The sequence below is a fragment of the Laccaria bicolor genome, genomic scaffold (assembly GCF_000143565.1).
Source record: "Laccaria bicolor S238N-H82 LACBIscaffold_84 genomic scaffold, whole genome shotgun sequence".
NCBI classification, from domain to species: domain Eukaryota; kingdom Fungi; phylum Basidiomycota; class Agaricomycetes; order Agaricales; family Hydnangiaceae; genus Laccaria; species Laccaria bicolor.
In genome coordinates this window covers 66,212-87,257 of record NW_001889955.1, presented here as the reverse complement: position 1 = coordinate 87,257, position 21,046 = coordinate 66,212, and the positions used below count along the sequence as shown (strand labels likewise).

Genomic DNA, 21,046 nt, shown 5'->3' with positions numbered 1-21,046 from the left:
GGCAAGTTTGAGGGTGCAAATTGTCAACTTCCTGTGATCTATGTTACATTACGGCTGTGACGTTTGACGAAAACATCAAGTCCAGCGCTGCATGTAAGTAACAATGATATCGACCTTAAATTTGACTTCGCTTTGGCCCCTTTTCTCCAGTGGACGGCACGCATATCATAATTCCCCGTCCAGCCATATGCGGCCTAGATCAATGGGATAATGAATCATCCCACTTCACGTATATTAACTCAATAGGATAGAGTGTCAGTCGGACTTTTACGGACAATTACTTTAGTAGTTACCGCGAAACTGAGGGCCCGGCCACTACCCTATCCATGCTTTCCTTCAGTCGCGTATGCCAGCCAGAAGGCGTGACGACCGTCCTACGGTGGAACATATAGTGAGTCGGATGCAGAGTTGAGGCGATTCACCAACGATTCACCAATCGCCGCAAGTTGATTGCCGCATCCAAACTCTATAGTACCGTCGTACCTTGCAGGGCTTCCCCAAGCGTGTTCGTACCCTCAAATTTTCAGGTCTTCTCTGGTGTGTTCAGCTCGAGCTCCCAATGATTGCGGATGGCGGACGATGCGATCGCTGTATTTGGTCCAATGTTTGCAGAATCAAGTGCAGAATAAACAACTGACAATCGTAGAAACTCTCTCGCCTCCTGCTGCTGCTCTCTCGCCCTGCCTGCCCTCGCCCAGTCCCCTGGCGGGACTCGAACCCGTCTATTGGTTCAAGGCTTCACGTCAGAAAATCATTTGACACTCTGCGCCACAATCTTACCCGAGCTCCCAGGATCACATCTACGCTCGTTTACAACAACAATGGGCTCTTCACAAAGCTTTTATCCGTGCTCACCGTCCTCGTCGTTGCTAGGGCTTTAGGAATTGGATACACCCAGATTAGCGGTGCTCGTGTGGACACTGGATACGAACCAGACGGAGAAAGAAAAAGGGAATGGAAGGGGGAAAGCCAAAAGGAAGAAAAGCGACAAAACTTGTGTGGTGGCAGTATCAGACGCCATTGTTGTTGCTTCTACAGTTTTACAAGACGCAATACCCGGTCAATTCACATCCAACCAGTCCAGCCTTCTCCCGCACCAAAGTCTAAAAAGTCAAAACCGAAGTCGCCTCGTTTGCCACCACCACCAACGCCGGTACTCCTCCCTCCACCATCAGTTCTCCTTCCGTCCCCTTCAACAGCAGGAGCGTACAACTCAGAATCATTCACCTCCGCCGTCCCCACCACACGCAACTCACGAACAACCAAACAATCAACGACCTCCATTGATATGGACGGGTCGTGGAACCCGCGTGGAGCCTCGACGTCATAGCAACTTGGCTGCTGCTGCACAGGCGGCGACGACGACGAGTGACGTAGCTAAAAACACTGCTTCTTCCTCACCTGTCGCGGAGCGTATGGAAAAGGAAGAGGAAGAGGACAAGGAAGAAGGCGCACATTCCTCTTTTCTCTCAAACTCCAATACAAGGGACGGCGCCGATGAGTACGTTCCTCTCTCCCTTTCCCCTCTTTTTTACAACTTGTCTGAACCTACTTTTTCATAGTATCCTCGAGACCCCAGATCACCCGACGCTGTCAAGGGTTATGCGTGTTCAACCTAGGACGGATGCGGATGATGAAGGTTGTGGGGCTGTCAAGAGTAAGAGTGAGTAGTGTTCCCTCTATCCTTTTTTTTTTTGCTCCCTGGTCTTCTTTGCCACCGTTCCGTCACCTATCTCCTTCGTTCGCATCGCCTTTCTTTCATTTTCCATTCAATATATGTCCTTAGGATCGTTTCCAGCTTCAAATGTACACCCTGCCCCGCACGTCCATTTCTCTGGATACGCTGCCCACCCTTCATCTTCATTCACCATCCTCGGCGCACTCCACTTTCTACGCCTCTTTCTTCTCCGCAAATTCTTCTCTCTTTCTCTGCCTGTGCACTCGTGTTTCCTGCAATCCTCCAACCTCTTTCTTCTTGCGCCTCACTACGTTGGGGCCTTCCTTTTTGTCTCCTTTCTCCCCCTTCCACATCCACCAGGACACTCCTTCATTTTCCTGGGCTGTTTCCTCTCCCACTTCCTCCATTCAGTGAGGCTCTGCCCGTGCGCTCCTTACGTCTTCTCTTCTTCCTTCCTTTTCGATGTTGCTTCTGCTACTGCCTTCCTACGTCTGAGGTCCTTGCGCATTGGGTTGTTCTGCATCTTATTCTCGCAGCCCCTACATTGTCTGCCTTGATCTGTATTTCACCCATCTTTCTGATCGTCATCCGCATTCGAATCCTTCTTTCCCCCACCGTGTTCCTCCCCGCCTTTCTTTTCCACTTGATGGATCACCACTCACGTTCTTTTTCATTTTATCACCTTTCTTACCCGACGTATTTCCCTGCCCATCTTCCATCCTTGCTTCCATCTATGCACATTTGCGCGTCCACTTTTACCCCCGTCCACTTTTGTAGGGATGCATTGTTTCTTTTGCATTTCGCTTCTTTATGAGCACTTGTTTTGCGCTCTGCCTTATAACGCCTTCTTCGTCTGCCCTCCTCGTCCTTCCTCTCTCCTGGGCCTACCTGTACCTCGCACTTCGTTTACTTTTCCCCTCTTCGCTTCTCCGTCATCCTTATTCTCCGTATTTCCGTTCGATTGACATCCTTCGCCCGTTCATCTTTTACGTTTGCATCTCGCACACTCGATGACGCGTATCACCCATTCCGCATTATCCACGGTTCTCTCCCGCCCATGTCGCTCGTGATATGTTCATTTGTCGATTCTCGCACTCGCTTCACCTCTCATTCCCTATTTCCCTACTTCGACGTGGAGCAGGGCGGTGTTATTGTTGAACCCGGTGAAGGTGGATTGGAGCTGAAGGAGACGTTGGCCCATGTTCCTGTGTGACAGGACGCGTTAGCGGTTATTGAAGAAACAAAAAGAATCACGTACAATAGCATGCGTCGAGAATCCAGTTTTGATAAGGATGACCGTGGCCCCCACCACATTGGCGACGTCCCCAAACAGAGCCAGACCTTCAAGTTGAGGACGCCTCAGGTTATAATACTCGGGGGAAGACGGGTCATCATGCCTTCTGAAGTGGTCAACTCGAGCGATAGCTGACGATAAACCTTATGCATATGTTGGCCCTCTCGACTTGCTCCGCTTCTACTTGCGGAGCTTGCCCTGTTATTCTGCCCCTCCACGACTCTATCGATCAGCCGTTCTCTTGTCGTTTTCAAGCTCAGGCTCTCAATGAAACTGTCCAAGCTTCGCTCCCCCTAATCTCGACTTTTCGTCGTTCTCTCTCTCAACCAAACATGGGTGCGTGAATGCCATTGTATCGCACAGCACTATTACAATCTGATTATGTATCTACACATTTAGATATACTCAAGAAACTCGCCCAAAAATCGAACCACAAGCTGTAGATAAAGATATTTCAAACCAAATATTTTCGATAAACGAAAAAGCGAACGAAAGCGAAGGCGGAACAAAGGGGTTAAGCTTGTACTCGACAAGCTGAATAGAAGCGGGGAAGAGGTATAGATGCGGCAAGCCGACATGGCACTGACGGATGTGTACCGAGATAACGACGTGATAGACGTAAGTGAGTTGTGATGCTGGTGATGATGTGGACGATGCTGATGCGACGGATGTTGCTTATTAGAGGTTTAGATATGTGCTGAGGTGCACCGATCGACGGCGCGGGTATGGTCGTGCATGAGATACACCAACGGGAGTGGAATGATACGTGATGCGTGAGCAAGGTGAATTGAGGGTGCGCGAGCTGTCAAATGCCGGGTGGTCGTGAATGAGCACGAAGGGTGCGTGGTTGCAAAGGTTCATGGGTGCGGACGGTCTTCTGAAGTCCACACAGCTTCGCCCCTCATCCATAATACACCCTAAACCCGTTCGTCAATCCCGCTCTCCAAAAAATGACAACGGAAGGACAACTCACCCCCTTGAAGTGGTCGATATCGGCTTGAAATCCGTCCTTCCGCTCTCCACAAAGTGCGCAAGCACACTCGCCCAATCGTCCCTCGAGTCCCACGTAATCTTTGCAGGCGGATCGACTTCAACGGGCATAACTTGGGAGACACCGCCACATTGGATAATGACGACGAGTGTGCCAATGCCCCCGCTATACCTGCACCGTTCCTCGCGCCGCTGGATGTCAGCTATGACGAGTGGGTCATGGACATGGGTCCTCGGTACAATGTGGGTCGAGAGTATCGAAAATCTACCAGAACACGCGTGAGCATCGATGGAGTGCGCGGGAGGAAAGGAACTTCGGACTTACCGACGATGAGACTCGGCGTGAGGATGGTAGCTCAAGTCAATGAGCAACGCGTTTTGCCTAATATTTGCCGGGACACGTTTGAGTTGCAATGCCTGGAAACCAGCCCACCCCAACAACGCCGTATGGGCAGAAGCGAACTTCCGGAGGTTCTTCGCGAGGTGTTCGTCTGCGGCTGGGGAGGAAGACGCAGCGGCAATGGCGGCTTTGGATACTGACGCGGTGTGCTGACAGATTGCTTTATGGTGGGGCCAATGATCACGTTGGCAGTCTTGTGACTACGGAAGACAGACTCGTCAGAGGGCAAGTTAGTACCGGGGACTGACAGGGCTCACGCAATATTGGGTCACCAGCTGGAGGGAGTCACGTCAAACTTCATGAAGGCAAGGAGAGAAGGACGACCGACGTACACAACCTCCACATAGGCGGAACTTAAGAGACTGGGTCTCTGGAGTACGGCATTGGTCGCAAATACGGTATCCCCGCTGTCGTTGCTGGGGGTGAACAGGAGGAGTGTGGTAGTTGGCAGCAGCGGGCTGAAAGTATGTTTCCATAATTCCCTTCGAATGGAGAGGTGAGTCGGTACTTGACAGCAAACCAACGTCCAAGTTTGTTGTTATATAATGTGTAACTGCAGGGACCCATCGAAGACGATCTGCGGCATATCGAGGGTTGCGTGAAGCTGGCAGTGGGGAGAACAAAAAAACTGACAGGGGAGACCATGTTTCTTTTGTTCCAACGAGACAAAGGTTGGAGCTGAGAGGCGCGTTTGTCGGCGGTTATTGTTATTATTGTTATTGTCACGGACCGAAACACAACAAGCCAGTCAAGCGCCCTTCATCACGAATGATTTCTTTGGACGGTTTAACCATGTAGGTCATGAATACATTGAGAGAGTGCCTCATTCGGGTTACAAATTGTGAAAGATCTAGATTTGAATGCTCGGGATCAGCTGAGATGTTAAAAAGCAAATACTTACTAATGGCAGGTAATTTGAAGGCAAGAATAAGTTTCGTAAATCTAAGAGCTCCAAGAGAACTCACCCTTTCTTGACATCCTCTGGCGTTGTCGTCGCCTCTTTAACAACCCTCTAGTGATCTTGAAGCTCAACGATATCCACGCATGCCAGTGGGCCGAAGACGAGTCATCCACTTCAAACTATTCCGCGTAAGAGAATTGAACATAATCACGACGGCGGGGCCAGTAAACGTGTAAATCCTCTTACATTGAGAGTGATCATTCTCTTTGTGCGTCTTGGCGAAACGCTGCCTTCGAAATCCTCTTCAAGGGTTATGAACTCTTCAAGTATCGCTGAATGCGGAGCTACATACGATAAGGTAAGAGCCAATTCGCATGACGAGGTCAAGGGGGAGTTGTCGTACCTTTGCTTTTAAGTTGTACTCCTTTAGTTCTTTTTCGGCAGCAACACTTGCTACTCGATAAACCCACACCAGACCGATGGGTCTGCATGTTTTCTCCGCACGCATGTATCCTCACAACTGGACGCCATCCGTATTGCTTCGCGATGGTAGGTGGTAGAGAGGTGACCCGTCAAGCACGCTGTCTCGCGCTTGCCATCGTACCAGTCCCAGCAAATAGCTGGGATGGGAATCGAGGATCTTACGACCTGCAACCCTAGGTTGTGGTCATGGTATTCTATAAGAATTAGTGATATTAGAAAATGCGGATACAGTATGGTTTGTGGTGGAAACGCGCACGGTGCAAATGGTGAGATGATCACTGTCACGGTTACGTAAACATTCCAAGCTCATAGTATACACACGTGACTTTTGTCCTCTCCTCATCTTGTACTTGACAACTGCGACGTGTAGGCCATTTTGCAGATTTATGGCCATCAAAGGAATGTTCGTCAATTGACTTCCTATCTGTCTCTCTGTTGCATTATCTTGAAAACTCGACGTCATCACCAAGTAATCACCGTCAGCTGTGCTTTGAAGACTTCCTTGATAACGTCCTATGTCGTGGTCTCAGTCGTCGCGGATTGCTAGATTGTGGACTGGTTTCTCGCAGGGTTAATAAAGGTAGCGCAACCTATCTTGGAGAGAGAGTTCTAACGTCAGCCTTCTCGATCTCCGGCGCTTTCTCCCCCTCCTTTGCGTTCAACTGGGAGCTGCATCAAAGTCTGCTCCCCATTAACCACACCATTGAGCTCCAAAAATTAGAACGCGATCAGGCCTCTTAAAAAGAGGGCTGGAAGAGACTGTTTAATCTCTACCAATTACGCCGGATGCCATGCGGGAATGGTTTCCCGACCCACTTTCGACTGGTGACAGCATACTGTACCGAACTGTATGGTGGCAACAGCGGACGGAGCGTTACGCGTCCCGAAGGTTTTTTTTCGGCAACGGACCCAGGCGTTACGTGTTACTTTGGTCCGATAGGCAACTCCCCGGAAATTTTGGTAGACGATGTTACAGAAGTGGACGGTCGGCTAGGCATACAATAATGCTAAAAATGCTGGGGTATTCTACCAGACTTTACCTATATTTTAGTATCTGTAGCCCCGCAGGGACAGAAAATTTCGTAAAAATGGACTTTTTTTTGGTCATTTTCATAGCAACAGGGCCAGCGTTACGCGTTACTTTACCTGAAATAAGCAACAAAATCGGGCCAGCGTTATGCGTTACGTTGCCACCATACATTTCGGTACAGTAGCTGTGGGGAGCGCCAAACAATTCGACGAACGTCGATTCATTGCGCTTCGCGTCGACAGGACTTCAAATTTGATGTCTTCCTCAAATCTCAAACCCGACTTGCCCTGTACGAGGACTCGGATACACCAATTTCCCTTCCCATGGTCATGAGAGAATCAGTACAACAGTCGTAGGACATTGACTACGAAATCGAATTTCTTTACTGACCAATAAGTATGCGGGGTTGGTGGATCCCCACAGCCGTCGCATACTCAGTAGCGCGATATGGGATTGCCGCACATGGAATAATTCCCATAAAAACCAAAACTGACACACCTTCGTGTTCTTATTTCCGCACTGGCGTCTGAAACGATGCTTAGAGAAAATATTCTACGCCACTGTTGGACGTGCAATGGAGCCCCTGGACTTACCCTCAAAGGGATACTCACGTTATCGCTCAAATAGGCCTCGCGAGAATGCGCCCATTCAATCCTCCGTAAGTCCACTCCCATCCCTGACCCCCTGCCGAGAATAGGCATTTACTACCTGAGCGCTAGCCCCACAACCGCCCACAACTCGCCCATACTCGGGCACAAGCCAGTACGTGGAATATGTAAATTAGGAACGCCTCATTAATTATAATCTCCACAGACTCCATTCCAATCCTATGACCAAAGACAATCAGCGAAGATATTCAAAATGGAGAACAATAAAACTTCTTCAAATGGGCGAGGAATGTCACGATCTTTGTTCATGCTAACAAGGTAAGGGCCTAATTTGGGCGTGTATGTGACGGAGAAGAGATTTCTCTTCTCTAACTCCTGTTGGTTGCCATGATTGAAAGAAGCATTGTCTATCTACATTTTACTATATCTAGACTCCTACGAAAATGAAAGGATCTTGAAACCTCGATTAGCCGCGGAGAACGGCATTAGTGGAACATTGAGTCGACGGTGATAAGACTCCTTCCCAACTCCTTCCCACCTCGTATAACATCAGCTCGAAGCACTTGAATCGGAGAGGGGGATGCGAATGCGCTACTACGAAAAAACTCGTAGTTGTACAATGGTGGGTTGCATTTATGCATTCCTCTCATTGAATGGTGTACAATGCTACGAGAGCTCGTCGTGATTCAAGTCAATTTCCCCCTCACCGTAGAGGTTGAATTTACGGGAATGAATTCACCAGTCGTTTCATTTGCACGTGTCACGTTCGGGGTCTTCAAGGTTCCAGCGCCTTTCGTAGTCCCGTCGGCACCTAGCGTCGTGGCGATAAATTCCATCGTCGTGCTGGCTTGGCTACTCGCCGCGGGCGCAAACCACCACAGGGTCGTTACACCGACCGGAAACGTGTACTTCGCCTGTATGCACGAATAAGTAAGGGTCACATACATGGGACATAACTCGCCTGCATCCCTCGGAATTCGATTGTAGCAGTGACAGGCGTAGGATTTCCTCCATCGGCCCCTTAACAAAATCATTATTACCCAGAGATTCCCATCTGAAAAACTTACAATTCATCACGACAATGGAGACCTGCGACCAATCACTCGAAGATACTCTTGTGATAACGTATGCACCAACTCTGAGGGCCCAATTGAGAGGCCCTCCAACGGAAACACTAATTCGTTGTCCGAAAGGGCCTGCGGGATCGATGGGAATAATTGCCTTCGACGCTTGAGCCATGGAATAGACTGCGAGATAAATATTATACATCGTCTGGGATAAAAAAAAGGAGAGACAATATTACACTCCTGATTCAAGGTGTAGCTTCCGTCGCCGTTCACTGTGACGAGAGGGCGGCACCCCGCACCGCCGCAACTATTTGTACCAGGCAGCTTCGGATTTCCGTTGGCATCGGCAGCCATATTCCACATCAAACCCTGTTCAACGTTGCTAGCTCGTTTTTTAGAGTGCAAAGGATGGGGAACGGACAGATTTCGCGTTGTGTTCGAGACTCCCAATCCAACTAGAATACCAAGGCGTCGGTAGAGGAAAAAATAAGGAACGAAAATCCTGACAGATTATCCATGTACCACTTGAAAGAACACGTTCAGACACAACGGCAAGAGAAACTAATGAGCGCACCTTGATATCACTCCACCAATCAGACCCTACTGTTCCGGCGCACTCTGAGAAGTAGATTTCCTGAAAGCTGAGTTGATGGTGAATCTAGTTCGGAACGCCAAAATGTACCTTGGTTGGGAAGGAGTTGTGGAAGGAGTCTTGGTTAGAAACAGCGCCAGCATAGCAATGAAACGCCACGCCGGCGAAGGAGTTTCCAGCGTCCTCCATCTGAGAACGGAATTGAAGTAAAGTTCACGGAACTGCAGTTGTACGTACCAGAGCCACTGGGTATTCCCCAGCGTCATCCCAGTTATGCTGTAAATCTTGTCATTAGAGTGCTTGGAAATAATAAGGAATGAGGTACATACCTCGTAACCAATGACTCTTACAGTTGAAAGACCGTTGATATTGAGGAGCGTGCGCAGTGCGGCGCCAATTAGAGCTTCAACAGCGGGCGACATTGTGCAGGTGGGGTATGTAGGGTTGTTATTCTGGGGTTCATTCTGAAAGACTGAGGCCAACTCGAATTCGAAGATAAATATCGATCACCATACCTGAATAGATATTGCATATATGGCGATACCTTGACTTTGGAAACCTTGTACGGCTTTGAGAAGGTACGTAGGATCTGTAAAGCAGATAAGAGATAGAATGCGGTAGCGGATGATAAGTTCTTACAAGCAGGGACGTATTTTGACTGTAAGGATCCGCCATTCATACTCCCACTATCCTTCATCCAACCTGGCTAGAAAGAAGTGAGTCAATGTCGAGGGAAGAGCTGGTGCACTTACTGGGGACCATGGGATAATGTGGACTTTCAGATTAGAATTGATCCCCCGAATATCCTTGAGAACGGAAAAAACATAGGATGGGACCTTGTTGATATTGAAGTTGCTGAAAGATGTATCACCGCTGCTGTCATCTAGACTATAAACTAAAATTCTATGATCAGCGTCAGAGGGAGCTTGAGGCTTCGATTGACTCACGGTTCGCAGAAAAATCAGAAGCTCCGACTGTAACACGAATATAATTGAGACCAGCGGCGTTAGCGGCATACGTTGGGGAGAACATATGATTCAGCAACGTCCAGTAATTTTGAGAGTTGGTTGACTAAAGGAAGCTATGAGAGCGATCAAATAGGTATGTGGTTCCGTCGACCTTCAAGTTGTTCAAAACGAGAGCAGATGAGTCGGCTGTGAAATGGGGATTGGATAAAGTAGTCGATGTAGCACAACGGTTGATCGACTTACTGAGGGAGCCTCCAAAACCGGCAATAGTCTGAAATTTAATTGCATCGTTGAGGATGATATCCGCGCTGCCAATCGGACCTGGCATGACGAAGTTGATGGGGGAAGTAGGAGACAAAGAGCTGAAGAGCTTTGAACGATCCCATGTTGTTTGCCACTATCAGATCAGAAGCGTGTATGTGCAGCGAAGGAAAATTGAGGAGCGACACTCACAATATCCCAAATTTGCTGAGAAGCCGCGGAGCCAGCTAAGGCAAGAGCTACGAGGATGGGGAAAGTCTGCATGATGCGATTGATAGAAAGGAAGCCCACACCTAATGCTTTTATATTTTCGTTGGACTGTTTTTTGGCGCGTTGAAAAGGCGTTGCATACACACAGGGTCGTCATGCGGATAGCACCACGTGCAATACCATATGGCGACCTCCCTCAGCGGCAATGGCATCATTGGTGAATGACGGTTGATCAACCCACCAACCATTATTGCGACGCTGGTCACATTCCACTGTCCATCCGGATTTGCGTCCCTTATGCGAATCTATAGGTCAACCTTTGAGAAGTATGGCGAGGCGCTAAGTTTACGTGAGAGCTGTAGTTAATGTTTGCGAACCGCGATCCATCGGTTAAGAACATGTCGTCTACCAGAGTGTCCCCGTTGATGATACTGATACGTAGAGCGTGATGAATCTCCTTTATGTCGAACTTGTCATCGGTATGATGGCGGCTTGAACTTCAACGAGGAACACGGGTTTAATGAGGGAGAAGAATGAACGACGAAGAAAACTTCGATATCTGATGCTGGTAGCTCACCTGCTCATCATCTAGAAAGTATACCGGGGGACCTGATGGTCCAATTCGATCAGGTGCCACAAACTTTTCAGTCAAACGGAGCGGACCTAAGTTGACGGACTCAAGCTCGAGAAAGCGTACTTAACTGGAGTTCCTCGGTCAAGAAACCACTCGGCGACACTGTTTGTCCAGAATGGGCGCGCAGCATACTTTTGGCCACCTGCAACTGGATTCTCCTGGACTAGTTGTTCTTCGAGATCTCCAGAATTCTTGACGGAGACATCTCGTAACAGGTGAAATTTGCTTTATCGGAATCCAAGTACATAGACCGCGAGGTAGTACTTTCGTATCCTCATATATTCGTTCGTGAAGAGAAACCAGAGAGAAGCAACACACCGGAGAAACCCGTTGTCATTTGTAGTTATTATCGGCGTTGTCGGATCAATTCTCGATTTTTTTTACGATTTTGCCTTGCACCTCGTGTGTTAACTTTTCAAATGATTCAAAATTTCTATAGTACTTATGTGCAATGAATGGATGAGAGGTACAGTGAAAATGAATAATGTAAGTTGATACATATCTACATGTTGTGATGCCAATGGAACAAGAAAGAGGAGACAATAATAGCTACAATGATTTGCCAAGATGTGTTCGAAGAGACGACGTCGAAGAGTAAGGAAAAAAACGGCAGAGAGAGTGGAAGAAAGAGAACAAATATTAACCCAGAACGACAGCAGATATCACGATCGTCTTCCAATGTGGCGATCTTCCTCATGGTTCACCTCTATCCGATCCCAATCGTCCGGGCTAAAGTAGAGATTAGGATGGTTGAACTGATGTTGATGTGCCTCCCAACCAGGGGCTTCGTACCATGCCGGGATTGGTGCTGACGCCGTCGCGTTAGCGGCTGATGAAGTTTGTCGATGCGAAGTTTCGTCATACTTATAATCGCCAGCCCAACCAGACAAGGTGGAAAATGACGAAGCGGGGAGCGGAGCGGATGGGGAGGTGTAGAAGTAATTTGAGGGGTCTGTCGACACAGGTGGCGGGAGAGGGGACGAGTGAGGGACGTCGGTCTCGGAATGCATATGAGGATCTTGTATGACGGCGACGAGGCCTTGACGATTGGGGTTTGTTGACCAGGTGACGAGCTCGCTGCCATCGTTTGGGGGTTCGAGAGACGCACCGTATTGCTGAGTGAACAAAATTCAAGGTCAGCTGTCAAAAAGACAAGAAGCAAGGCACAGCGGCGCACCTCGTTGAACTGATGATCGAACTGTCCGACAGAATCTTCATATCCCATCCCATCAGACGTGACGATCATCGGCCGCTCACAGCCCGAGTCAGCGATCTGGTCCTCCAAACCCGACGATGGCCACCAATACTCGCCCTCTTGGGATAACTCACTCCTTCGACGCGCTTCTTCATCCTCCCACTGGAGATGCCGAGGGACGTAGGATGCTTGTGGCGTAAAGGGAGTGCAGAGGAGTGGGAATGAGGCGGCGGTATTTCCTGTGGTCGTACTTTGAGAGTGGGGATGGCGACGCGATGATGGTGTGCCTGGTGTACCAATCCTGCTGGCTTCCCAGTCTCCTGGCGACGCGGTGTCAGATGGAAGAGTGATTGTAGATTCAGGGAGTGTTAAGCGCGGGTTGCTTGACGGAAGGGAGAGAGAGCGTTTGAACATGTGAGTTAGCGGGACTGCGGAGAGCCCGACGGGAAGGGGGGAAGAGTCGTCGGATTGGATTTGAGTAGAGGTAGAGTCTGGCTGAGAAACATCTTGCATTGGAGTTGTCTCGATGACCGGAGGGATAGAATCGACGGCAGGGATTGTCGTCTTTCGAGAGCGGCGGGGTCTGGTGGACGAGGATGAAGGCAAGAGCGCGGATTTTTCTTTCTGGCTCATCATTCCCTCCCACTGTTTCACAGCCTTCTCCAAATCCGCGCCCTTCTTTCCCTCGACAAGCAAGTTCGCAATTTTTTCGCACCTCGATTCTTCCTTCCCCTTTGCCTGCGCTTTGCGTTTCCCTTTATCCCTGCCTTTTGCTGAATCCTCCGTTTCGTCCCCTGCGCCGACATCACCATCGTCAGGGGGGTCCTTTGTGCGACCTCGAGCACTTCTTCTTCGAATGACTGTACCGCCATCCTTGATCTTGAGCTTCGCCATCGCGTTGGCCCCAGGTCGGAACCTCCAATCAGGGTACTTCTTACGGTGTTCAGCTTGAGCAATTACGGCTTTAGCTTCCCAGCTCTCGCGTTCTTCGCGCGACAAAGATTTCCAGTACATCCCTATTGATGATGGAATCAAAATTTGTGGTTGAAATAGACATCACGAAGACGTACCAATAATTTTGGACAGTGTACTGTGATTGCCCTCTACTTTCCCGGGGACCTGCTCACTCCGAATGAAGGACGACCGAAAGAGAATAAAGGCGTTTGGCGGACGGGGAATGTACGACGCATCACGTCTCTTGCCATGAGGACGCGTAGTTGGGTGAGGTGCTCGCAGTGTGGTCTGGTCGTCAGGTGTGATGGGTGACGCCGGCGGAGTGATCCTCGAATGCAGTTGAACGGCAGAGGTGCTGGCTTGAGGCGGGTCGGAATTGGCGAACGACATGGGAGTCATGTCCGTAAAGAAGGTGTATGTCATCGATCCGGCCGAATTGTCAACGAGCGGCGGCATGTCTAATCAGCGTGTTGAGCTCGCGAATGAGGTGGTTGAATGGCTGTGCTCACCATCGTCCTCGGCGTTCCCGTAATCCACCTCATGGTCACGGATCGGGGGCATCTCAAGCCTAGTGATGACGATGCGTGAAATAGAAAGAGAGTCATGAGCAATTGTGCTCACTGATGCAATAACTCGGTCGACAGGGCGAAGAAAATGACGGGGCTCAAATGCATTGGGTAAGCGCACCTTTATGCTCGAAGTAGGCAATGGTTGTCGTTCCCACCGATTCAGGGTAGATGATGAAAGGACGCCTCTTCTTCAAACACGTCCTTCTTACCCTATTGCCGGGCGAACCCACCAATCCGACAGCGGTATCTGAGCGAGACAATAAGCAAGAATCACACCAGAAGTTATCCGGAATTATGATACCTTATCCTGGTCCCAAGGTACTGGATGAATCAATCCCAGAACCATCCAAGATGGGAATATGGTTCCAGGTCTGGACGAACCAGTAGTTTGGCTGCTCCCAAGGTTCGCGTTCTGCCTTCGAAAAATTAGGTTCTTGAAGTGAGGATTGTGTAAAAAATCAGCCTTTTCAAAAAGAAATACTCATTGAGGACCTGGCATCCCTTGAGATTTTCTCCAGCATTTTTCAGAGATTTGAAAATCGGACAAGCCTGGCAGTTTAGTGGATCCGTGACGCATATCGATGAGATCGATCATTGATGGTAACCTTGTGACGATTTGATTAGTAATACTAGTCTCATCTTTGTCATCGGAAAAATGAACTGCACTCCATCTATGATCTCTCTCGATGAGACTCGACAGCACGGAAAGAGTTTTTATCTCAGTGCATGGGTATCATTCTCTTCAAGATCAGTTCTAAACCGAAACAAAAGGTGAACAGTACGGGTCGGCGGAACATGGGACTCGATTATCGTCACGCCCTACCTGCCCTGCAGTTGAGACCGAACGTCATGGACGTCAAACTACGCCCACCCAATCCTCACCCTCTTTTGACACCAATTAATCACTTGTAAGTCGTTAGGAAATTAAATCCCATGTTCTTATCGAATCAGCTGCCCAGCCATCTCAATGTTCATGTCAAGTCTTTATCTACGGCAAACATCTCATGAGGATAACCCCTTCAATTTTTTCTTGTACCTCGCCAAAGTCTCGAAAGATTGCCCTTGATGATTGAATGTCGCGGCAGCACCAGTATCTCCGATGTCATAGCTCTCTGCTCAATCCCGAGTCCACGGGTTGATTATGCCACCTTCAGCCAGCCGATTCAAAAGTTTAGCCTCCCCGCTGTACACGTGCAGTCCACGTTGCCGTCAATGTACATCATCGCTACGCCCCGCGTGATAGCGCGCGTCATTCACGACTTGCGCCATGACTCACCCCTGCAATCTGCCCAATCCTGTGGGGCTGGAAATACCATTTCGATTGGTAGAAAATTCTACATGTGCGTATCATCCTTCATTCCTCCTGTCTTCAACGTACATCCTTCCTTCCATCTAGCGTTCGGTCTGGACCCATTTACTCCTGACCCTGAACGATTTCGAAGTTCTCCTCTGCACCATGCCTTCTCATTCGTGTCAGACACCCTTAGCCTACGGTATTTTCGGTTCGCCGGTGCGGCTTCCTCGCGTTCAACCTCGTCCTACACGTCTGAACACCGGATCTCGAGACTCAATCAAGGAATCCGCCTATCTCCAGACATTGAGTGGGTGGACTGCAGGCTATTGTTCTTCGTCGTCAACTTTTACTCTTACAATCGACAGGATAAAGGTTTTGCGGATCGTTCTCTCAACTCCGGTCATGTCTCGCCGACCATGCACTGAGCGTTCTGTTCCGTCGAATGCCCCTTCGCTCGTAGCGAGGTACTCGTTATTGCGCTTCTTATGCAAATTGTCTGTTCTACATTCAACGTTTCGACGAACAGCGCGAAGGGAACTTGAAATTTCCAATGAAGGAGGAACTGCTATGCTAGGTTGCTATCTTCAAACCGAAGTCCTCTTCACGACCGGTCAATTCTGAACTACCATACTCAAGTCGAGATGCGAATACTTCACCGTTTTTGCTCGTGGTCCGCTTTGTATCTTCAAGTCAAAGTGCGTTCTCACAAAGGGGCCTTTTGGGCGCTTATGGGATCACAACATCGACCAAGGACCCTCTTCTAGATCACTTCTTACTTGCATCACAGGAGCTGAAATTCTTGAGCTCCATTTCACAGGATGGGTTCAACACAATCTGCACTCTCTCCCATTTGAGGACGCCCTGATGATTTGCTGTGGCTACCGCACGGGAGGAGTCTCGCTTTGTGCTGGTCAACGCCCTTTCGTGTCTCGTGATATTGGCTTTCGCCTTTATTTCACCGCGACGTCTCGTGTTTCAATCTGGTAGTCAATCGGGTATTCGTCAAATGACTTCGCGGAAATCTTTCTAAGCGCTCACACCTTTCTTGATCAACAATCATTCGGCGCCCCGTGGACCCCCAACAGCTTCGCAGACAGTCGGTTCAGGCGTTGTGGCATTCCAGACCCCAAAGTACCGCTTACAACCTTTCACAACAACTACTCTTGGTGACCCTGACGCTGTACCTTGTTGATGTCTTCCTCGCCACAGCATCCCATGTTTCATCAAGGGTTGAGCCTTCTACGCCTACATACGTTTCTACTGAGCGCCGTTGCTTCAGGCTAGCGCACGCGGCAATACTTCATGACCTTTCTTCCCGAGGATTTCTAGCCTAGTGTTTCGTCGTCTATGATGCTGGTAGATCATCTGATACCGAGTCTAGGCGCTACAAGTCTCCTGAACCGATACCACACTGTCCGCTTCAAGTCTCAGTTGTTGCTGTGGACCCCCGGCTCCAAGAAATACTCCGTGTACATATAATATATGTGAATGCTTCTCTATATTATCTCTAGGTACGTGGATCGTTGTTTATCCTCTTGGATGGCTCATCGATCCATTTTGACCGGTTCTCGAGGACGCCGCCAAGAAACAGTCACATGTAAAGGGACCATGCGATTTTCACCATAAATTTCTACAAATTGAAATTTGAGACAAATTTGCTAACCTCGGATTTTGCGGGCGATCACACCCGACATCCTGTCCCACACATACCGATTCCCAACCTTCAACCACACAGGAAACCCAAAGAACGGTAGGCGAAGGACTCGGACGCGAAGATCTCACTTCGTCGTCTGACATGTCTATGTGTGGTGAAGACGCTTAAACCTGGTCATGTGCAGTCAGTTGTGAAGGAGTTCTGGGAACAAGAGCTTTCATTTCGACCAAAAAAGGCCCTTACCTTGTCATCCATCCATGAGGGCACTCATCTCGCTGATCTACATTGGCACCAAACACCTCGGGATTCGGAGAGTTGGGAAAACTCATCCGTCTTTATCGATGGGGGTCGACACCCGTCGGGATTACGAGTTTGTGCATATTGTGGAAGCACTCGCTCTCAGTATCGAAAATGTTTGAGGTGACCGGGAGTCACCGAGATTAACAACTCACCCACGTTCGAAATGGACGTTCATCCGCTGCAACGAAGTCGTGAAATTGGCAACTAGAGGATTAGTATGCTTATAAGTTAGCGTAAGTCAGGCAAACATGACCTCCAGCGTACTCGGTGAAAAGTGCACTGACAGAAATTTTGTTTAGGGCTGTGATCGAGAGAAAGCCATCCTAATCCCCGGAAGTTACTTGCACATTCCGGACTCGAGCGACAAGCGTCAAACGCTGCTCTCACCAATTGGTGCGTAATTAGTGCGCCTAGAGCAGGCTGCAAGTTGTACGCAGATGCAGGCGAAATTGCAATGCTGTCCTGCGATGACGCATCCGTGAGAATCCACTGGCAGCCGCAAGTGCATTCCAATCTCTCGAGACTCGTTCACCACTGCAAATGATCTACGCGATGAGGTAGCAAATTCTCCGCCGTACGTCTTGGAGGCGACCTTGTTTTTCGCTTGCGACCTATCAGCTGAGTGGCAGCATTGTTAAAGGTGCTCTAACCTCTTCAACTATCCCTATCGATGCCAGTAGACTTGGATACCTCACTCCGAGGAGTGCTAGTGGCGGAGAAGTTTATTTTGAGCGTCCGGCTCCAAACGCACCAGACATATCCAGTCGAAGCACCGGCCTATGGATGATCTCGTGACGTGACACTTGCGCAAGATATAAAGCACCGCTTGGATCGAATCTGGCGTGACTCATCTTCCGCCTCCATGTTTTTCCATAGCCTCAAGATAAATGTCTTCAGTTATGCTGAACTCTCCTGACACCTCTTGGTAAATGGCCCAGCCAACGTGAGGCCACGGCGTCAGATTCAACTGTAATTGAACTCTCATCAGTTTCATATCAGTGGCCCGATCGTGGAAACGGTCAACCCCCCACCAATCATCACTGTCCCAGATCAGTAAGGCGTTGCATTTCATCCCGTAGTCTGACATTACTGACGACGACATGGTGCGACGAAGTCACTGTTCGCTCTCATCATCGGCATTGATGGGTACAATCCCGAAGGCCTGAACCTTCTGGACGGGTGTTTTAAGGATACTACCGACGTGCGCGATTATCTACTTCAAGCTGTAAAAGTTCCCGATTCTCATATCCACTTTTTGACCGACGAGAATGCCAAGCGCGCCGAATCATCAAGGCCTTCTTGGAAACTTTTCAAAGCGACAAAGGTATAAAGAAGAACGACCTGATCTTGATTTTCTTTGCAGGACGCGGTGACGAAACTGACGCTCCGACCGGATCGCATTCCGGAGACGTATCTAACTAGATACAGGTGATCATCCCGCAGGACTACAGCAATAATCCTGCAAGGCAGGTTCACGGAATCACCGACCATACTCTCATAGCGTTACTGAACGGAATTGCGAATGAACATAGGGACAATATACTCTCGACCTACCCTTGACTGGATCACATGAATCTCGTTTAGACCGCGAGTGGGTCCCGTGGATCGAGCGCTGCAGCAGGATATATTAGAAGAGGTTTAGACAACCGCGTCCTTTTGGCAGCATGCACACAGAAGGAAGAAGCGTTTGGTGGCGGTACGGGGGGTAATTCAAAACCGCATCATTTTCGACTCCAGAGAACTTACTACAACAAAACGTGTCGGTTTCCCTATCAAAACAAAGGGCTGCGCATACGAAATGCAAGCTGGATTTGCACATGGCGTCACAGAGGTTGCGAATTCGGTCTATCCAACGACGGTCTTACCATCGACGACTCACCCTCCCTCTGTGGCTTCGCTGTTGCTTCTGCGGCCGACATTGGCTCATTCACCACAACGCCTTGATCAAGTATACATCTAGAAGCGCCGTCACCACTCTTTCCGCCTTTTCTTGCGTTTTTCAAATGAAAATCGGGGAGCCGGAGGATCTTCTACTACTTACTCCCCTCGACCAAAAAATCTTCTCACATTGCATGAAACTCTAGTGAGAATGATGAAAATTTCCAACTTGGCAAGAGGCAAATCCGGCCTGTCCTGGAGAAGGAAAAGGCGAGACGCGGCCTTTCGACTGTGGACAACAGAATAGCGCTCGACATCCCCGACTCGCGTTTCCCAGAGTACGGCTTGACGCGTATAACCTCTTCCAGATTTTAATTCAAGTTGTGCAGACCATCTTGTTTATCTTGATTCTTCGGCTCGCATGCCGTGGATACAAGGGGGTTATTTTTATTTCGGTCTCATCTATGTAACAACCCGCATAATTTGTTTTGTAGAACAGGGGGAGGCCTTCGCGTGACTTCACGCCGCGTCTCCGTCTCCATTACTTATGGTTCAATTGGCCAGGATCGTGACCACCACCAGGCGGCAATAACAGGCCGTACTTGACGGGATTTCTCAAGTTTCACATTTTGAGGACCTCCGAACGCGTCAATCGACGCGTCATTTCAATTTTTTCCGGATGAATTGTTCGGCGAACGAGTTCCCTTCTTCCCATCATTTTTCTTTGTCGCTCCAGGTGTGGCAGCGGCTATTTACAGAATTTGGATTATCCCCCAAACGACTTTTCGCGGTAATGCATGTTTGTGTCACAAACGTAAATACCATAACAAGCGGACGAGGAGTGTGTGTCGGCTATAAGAAGCTTGTGAATGGCAAAATCACCCCCACGTTTCAATGTAGTTCTTCGCCCTCGCCTGCACCAGGGAAACCAAATATAACTGGAATACCATCCCAAAATTTCTGACGTCCCGCTTTATGTTTTTCCTTGCAGGCTGTAAAACAAGCGGTGCAGACATCGAGGTACAAGCAACCCCAGCCGCTCCACGCCTCGAGAGGGTCCTGTTTGGGCCAAATGTGGCTGTGCTTTGTGTAAAACTGCAGCCCGCGTTGGCATGCAGGCGGACTCGTGCATCCATCCACCGCCGAAAGGTGCAAAAATGTGTGCATTGCTCGACAAGCCAACGATTGGTTCACATAGCCGACGAGAAACCTAAATCTGTAGTCTTCTCTTATATGACTCCATCGTCGATGATTTATGATTCGGTCCAGGTCGTGTCTGGCGCTTGCATAGAAAGCGATTGGGAGGATCTCGGTCGCGTTGATCCTCAACGCAGTTTGGAGGACGCTCATGTCGTCGTCAAGATCGCTGAGGCTTTCCAATCTTCCAACTCGTTTTCGGTTGTCCCAGTCCTCAAGCGATCGCGGGTAGAAGTCTGCCAGATGTGCGAGGGCACGCTGAAGGAGGTATGGAACGTCGTACTTGTCAGCCATACGGGAAATTGCTAGAACCACGCTCAGATCTACCGTCGCTAGTCGTGGTTCAAAAAATCTAATTAGATTTTAATTTTTATTAGCCAGCACGGCATGTCGGCAGAAAAACTCACGAAGAGTCGAAAATGGAAGAAAGAAATACATGGACATCTCCTACTGAGTCTTGTAGCGAGATTGACGGAGTGCTACCTTTGAGAATATCGATTTTTGTAGGGGGTTGCGGTTGTGGAAATGAGAGCATATCTTTAAAGACGGATGATCTTGCCGCGAGGATTCCCCCATACACACGGAACTCCGCATGTTCGACTCGGATGGTTATGGTTCCATCCTCAAACCATAATTCTGAAATTTTTTCAAATTTTGGAGCGTCTAAGTCTGTTTCAGCGTCTAAGTGTGAGAAACCAAATAATTTGTCAATCAAAACGTTGCTGACCTGTCATACCAACTGGGATGATAGTTGGGCGTGAACGAGCGGAGGTTTTTTACACAAGGATACCCTCACATTTTATACAGCCGAAGCTTACTTCGTGACGGAGCATGAAGTCTTCCTGGTGCCACGTGGACATCTCATCAACATTATGGTGGGATTTCGATA

General features: G+C 49.0%; 7 protein-coding genes across 7 annotated transcripts; 2 read left to right on the top strand and 5 right to left on the bottom strand.

Moving 5' to 3' along the window:
• Positions 1-346: 346 nt before the first annotated feature.
• Positions 347-1,671, top strand: LACBIDRAFT_335380 (uncharacterized protein; the record flags this gene model as incomplete). The annotated part of the gene is made up of 4 exons (XM_001890251.1): positions 347-391; positions 647-1,153; positions 1,176-1,501; positions 1,563-1,671. 4 exons carry the CDS (start codon positions 347-349, stop codon positions 1,669-1,671), a joined length of 987 nt encoding a protein of 328 aa, XP_001890286.1.
• A 1,621-nt stretch (positions 1,672-3,292) lies between these two features.
• Positions 3,293-6,089, bottom strand: LACBIDRAFT_296032 (uncharacterized protein; the record flags this gene model as incomplete). The annotated part of the gene is made up of 14 exons (XM_001890238.1): positions 3,293-3,347; positions 3,404-3,628; positions 3,719-3,849; positions 3,946-4,227; positions 4,288-4,562; positions 4,620-4,637; positions 4,695-4,966; positions 4,996-5,040; positions 5,093-5,236; positions 5,264-5,304; positions 5,328-5,374; positions 5,510-5,607; positions 5,782-5,940; positions 6,068-6,089. The coding sequence occupies 14 exons, from the start codon at positions 6,087-6,089 to the stop codon at positions 3,295-3,297; spliced, it is 1,812 nt and encodes a 603-aa protein (XP_001890273.1). The 3' UTR covers positions 3,293-3,294.
• Positions 6,090-8,070: 1,981 nt separating this feature from the next.
• On the bottom strand, positions 8,071-10,536 carry LACBIDRAFT_317672 (glycoside hydrolase family 30 protein; the record flags this gene model as incomplete). Its single annotated transcript, XM_001890237.1, has 17 exons — positions 8,071-8,298; positions 8,346-8,404; positions 8,452-8,631; positions 8,688-8,820; positions 8,873-8,906; positions 8,959-8,975; positions 9,026-9,085; positions 9,134-9,232; positions 9,281-9,319; positions 9,373-9,507; positions 9,559-9,632; positions 9,683-9,749; positions 9,796-9,938; positions 9,991-10,114; positions 10,163-10,197; positions 10,255-10,408; positions 10,465-10,536. 17 exons carry the CDS (start codon positions 10,534-10,536, stop codon positions 8,071-8,073), a joined length of 1,653 nt encoding a protein of 550 aa, XP_001890272.1.
• Positions 10,537-11,778: 1,242 nt separating this feature from the next.
• Positions 11,779-13,939, bottom strand: LACBIDRAFT_317671 (uncharacterized protein; the record flags this gene model as incomplete). The annotated part of the gene is made up of 5 exons (XM_001890236.1): positions 11,779-12,231; positions 12,294-13,327; positions 13,382-13,723; positions 13,775-13,833; positions 13,887-13,939. The coding sequence occupies 5 exons, from the start codon at positions 13,937-13,939 to the stop codon at positions 11,779-11,781; spliced, it is 1,941 nt and encodes a 646-aa protein (XP_001890271.1).
• Positions 13,940-14,683: 744 nt separating this feature from the next.
• Positions 14,684-15,553, top strand: LACBIDRAFT_335376 (uncharacterized protein; the record flags this gene model as incomplete). The annotated part of the gene is made up of 2 exons (XM_001890250.1): positions 14,684-14,742; positions 14,920-15,553. 2 exons carry the CDS (start codon positions 14,684-14,686, stop codon positions 15,551-15,553), a joined length of 693 nt encoding a protein of 230 aa, XP_001890285.1.
• A 631-nt stretch (positions 15,554-16,184) lies between these two features.
• On the bottom strand, positions 16,185-16,784 carry LACBIDRAFT_317668 (uncharacterized protein; the record flags this gene model as incomplete). Its single annotated transcript, XM_001890235.1, has 2 exons — positions 16,702-16,784; positions 16,185-16,639 (listed from the first exon to the last, which is right to left on the bottom strand). Exon 2 carries the CDS (start codon positions 16,350-16,352, stop codon positions 16,185-16,187), a length of 168 nt encoding a protein of 55 aa, XP_001890270.1. The 5' UTR covers positions 16,353-16,639; positions 16,702-16,784.
• A 3,067-nt stretch (positions 16,785-19,851) lies between these two features.
• Positions 19,852-20,891, bottom strand: LACBIDRAFT_317667 (uncharacterized protein; the record flags this gene model as incomplete). The annotated part of the gene is made up of 3 exons (XM_001890234.1): positions 19,852-20,509; positions 20,565-20,826; positions 20,885-20,891. 3 exons carry the CDS (start codon positions 20,889-20,891, stop codon positions 19,852-19,854), a joined length of 927 nt encoding a protein of 308 aa, XP_001890269.1.
• Positions 20,892-21,046: the final 155 nt, after the last annotated feature.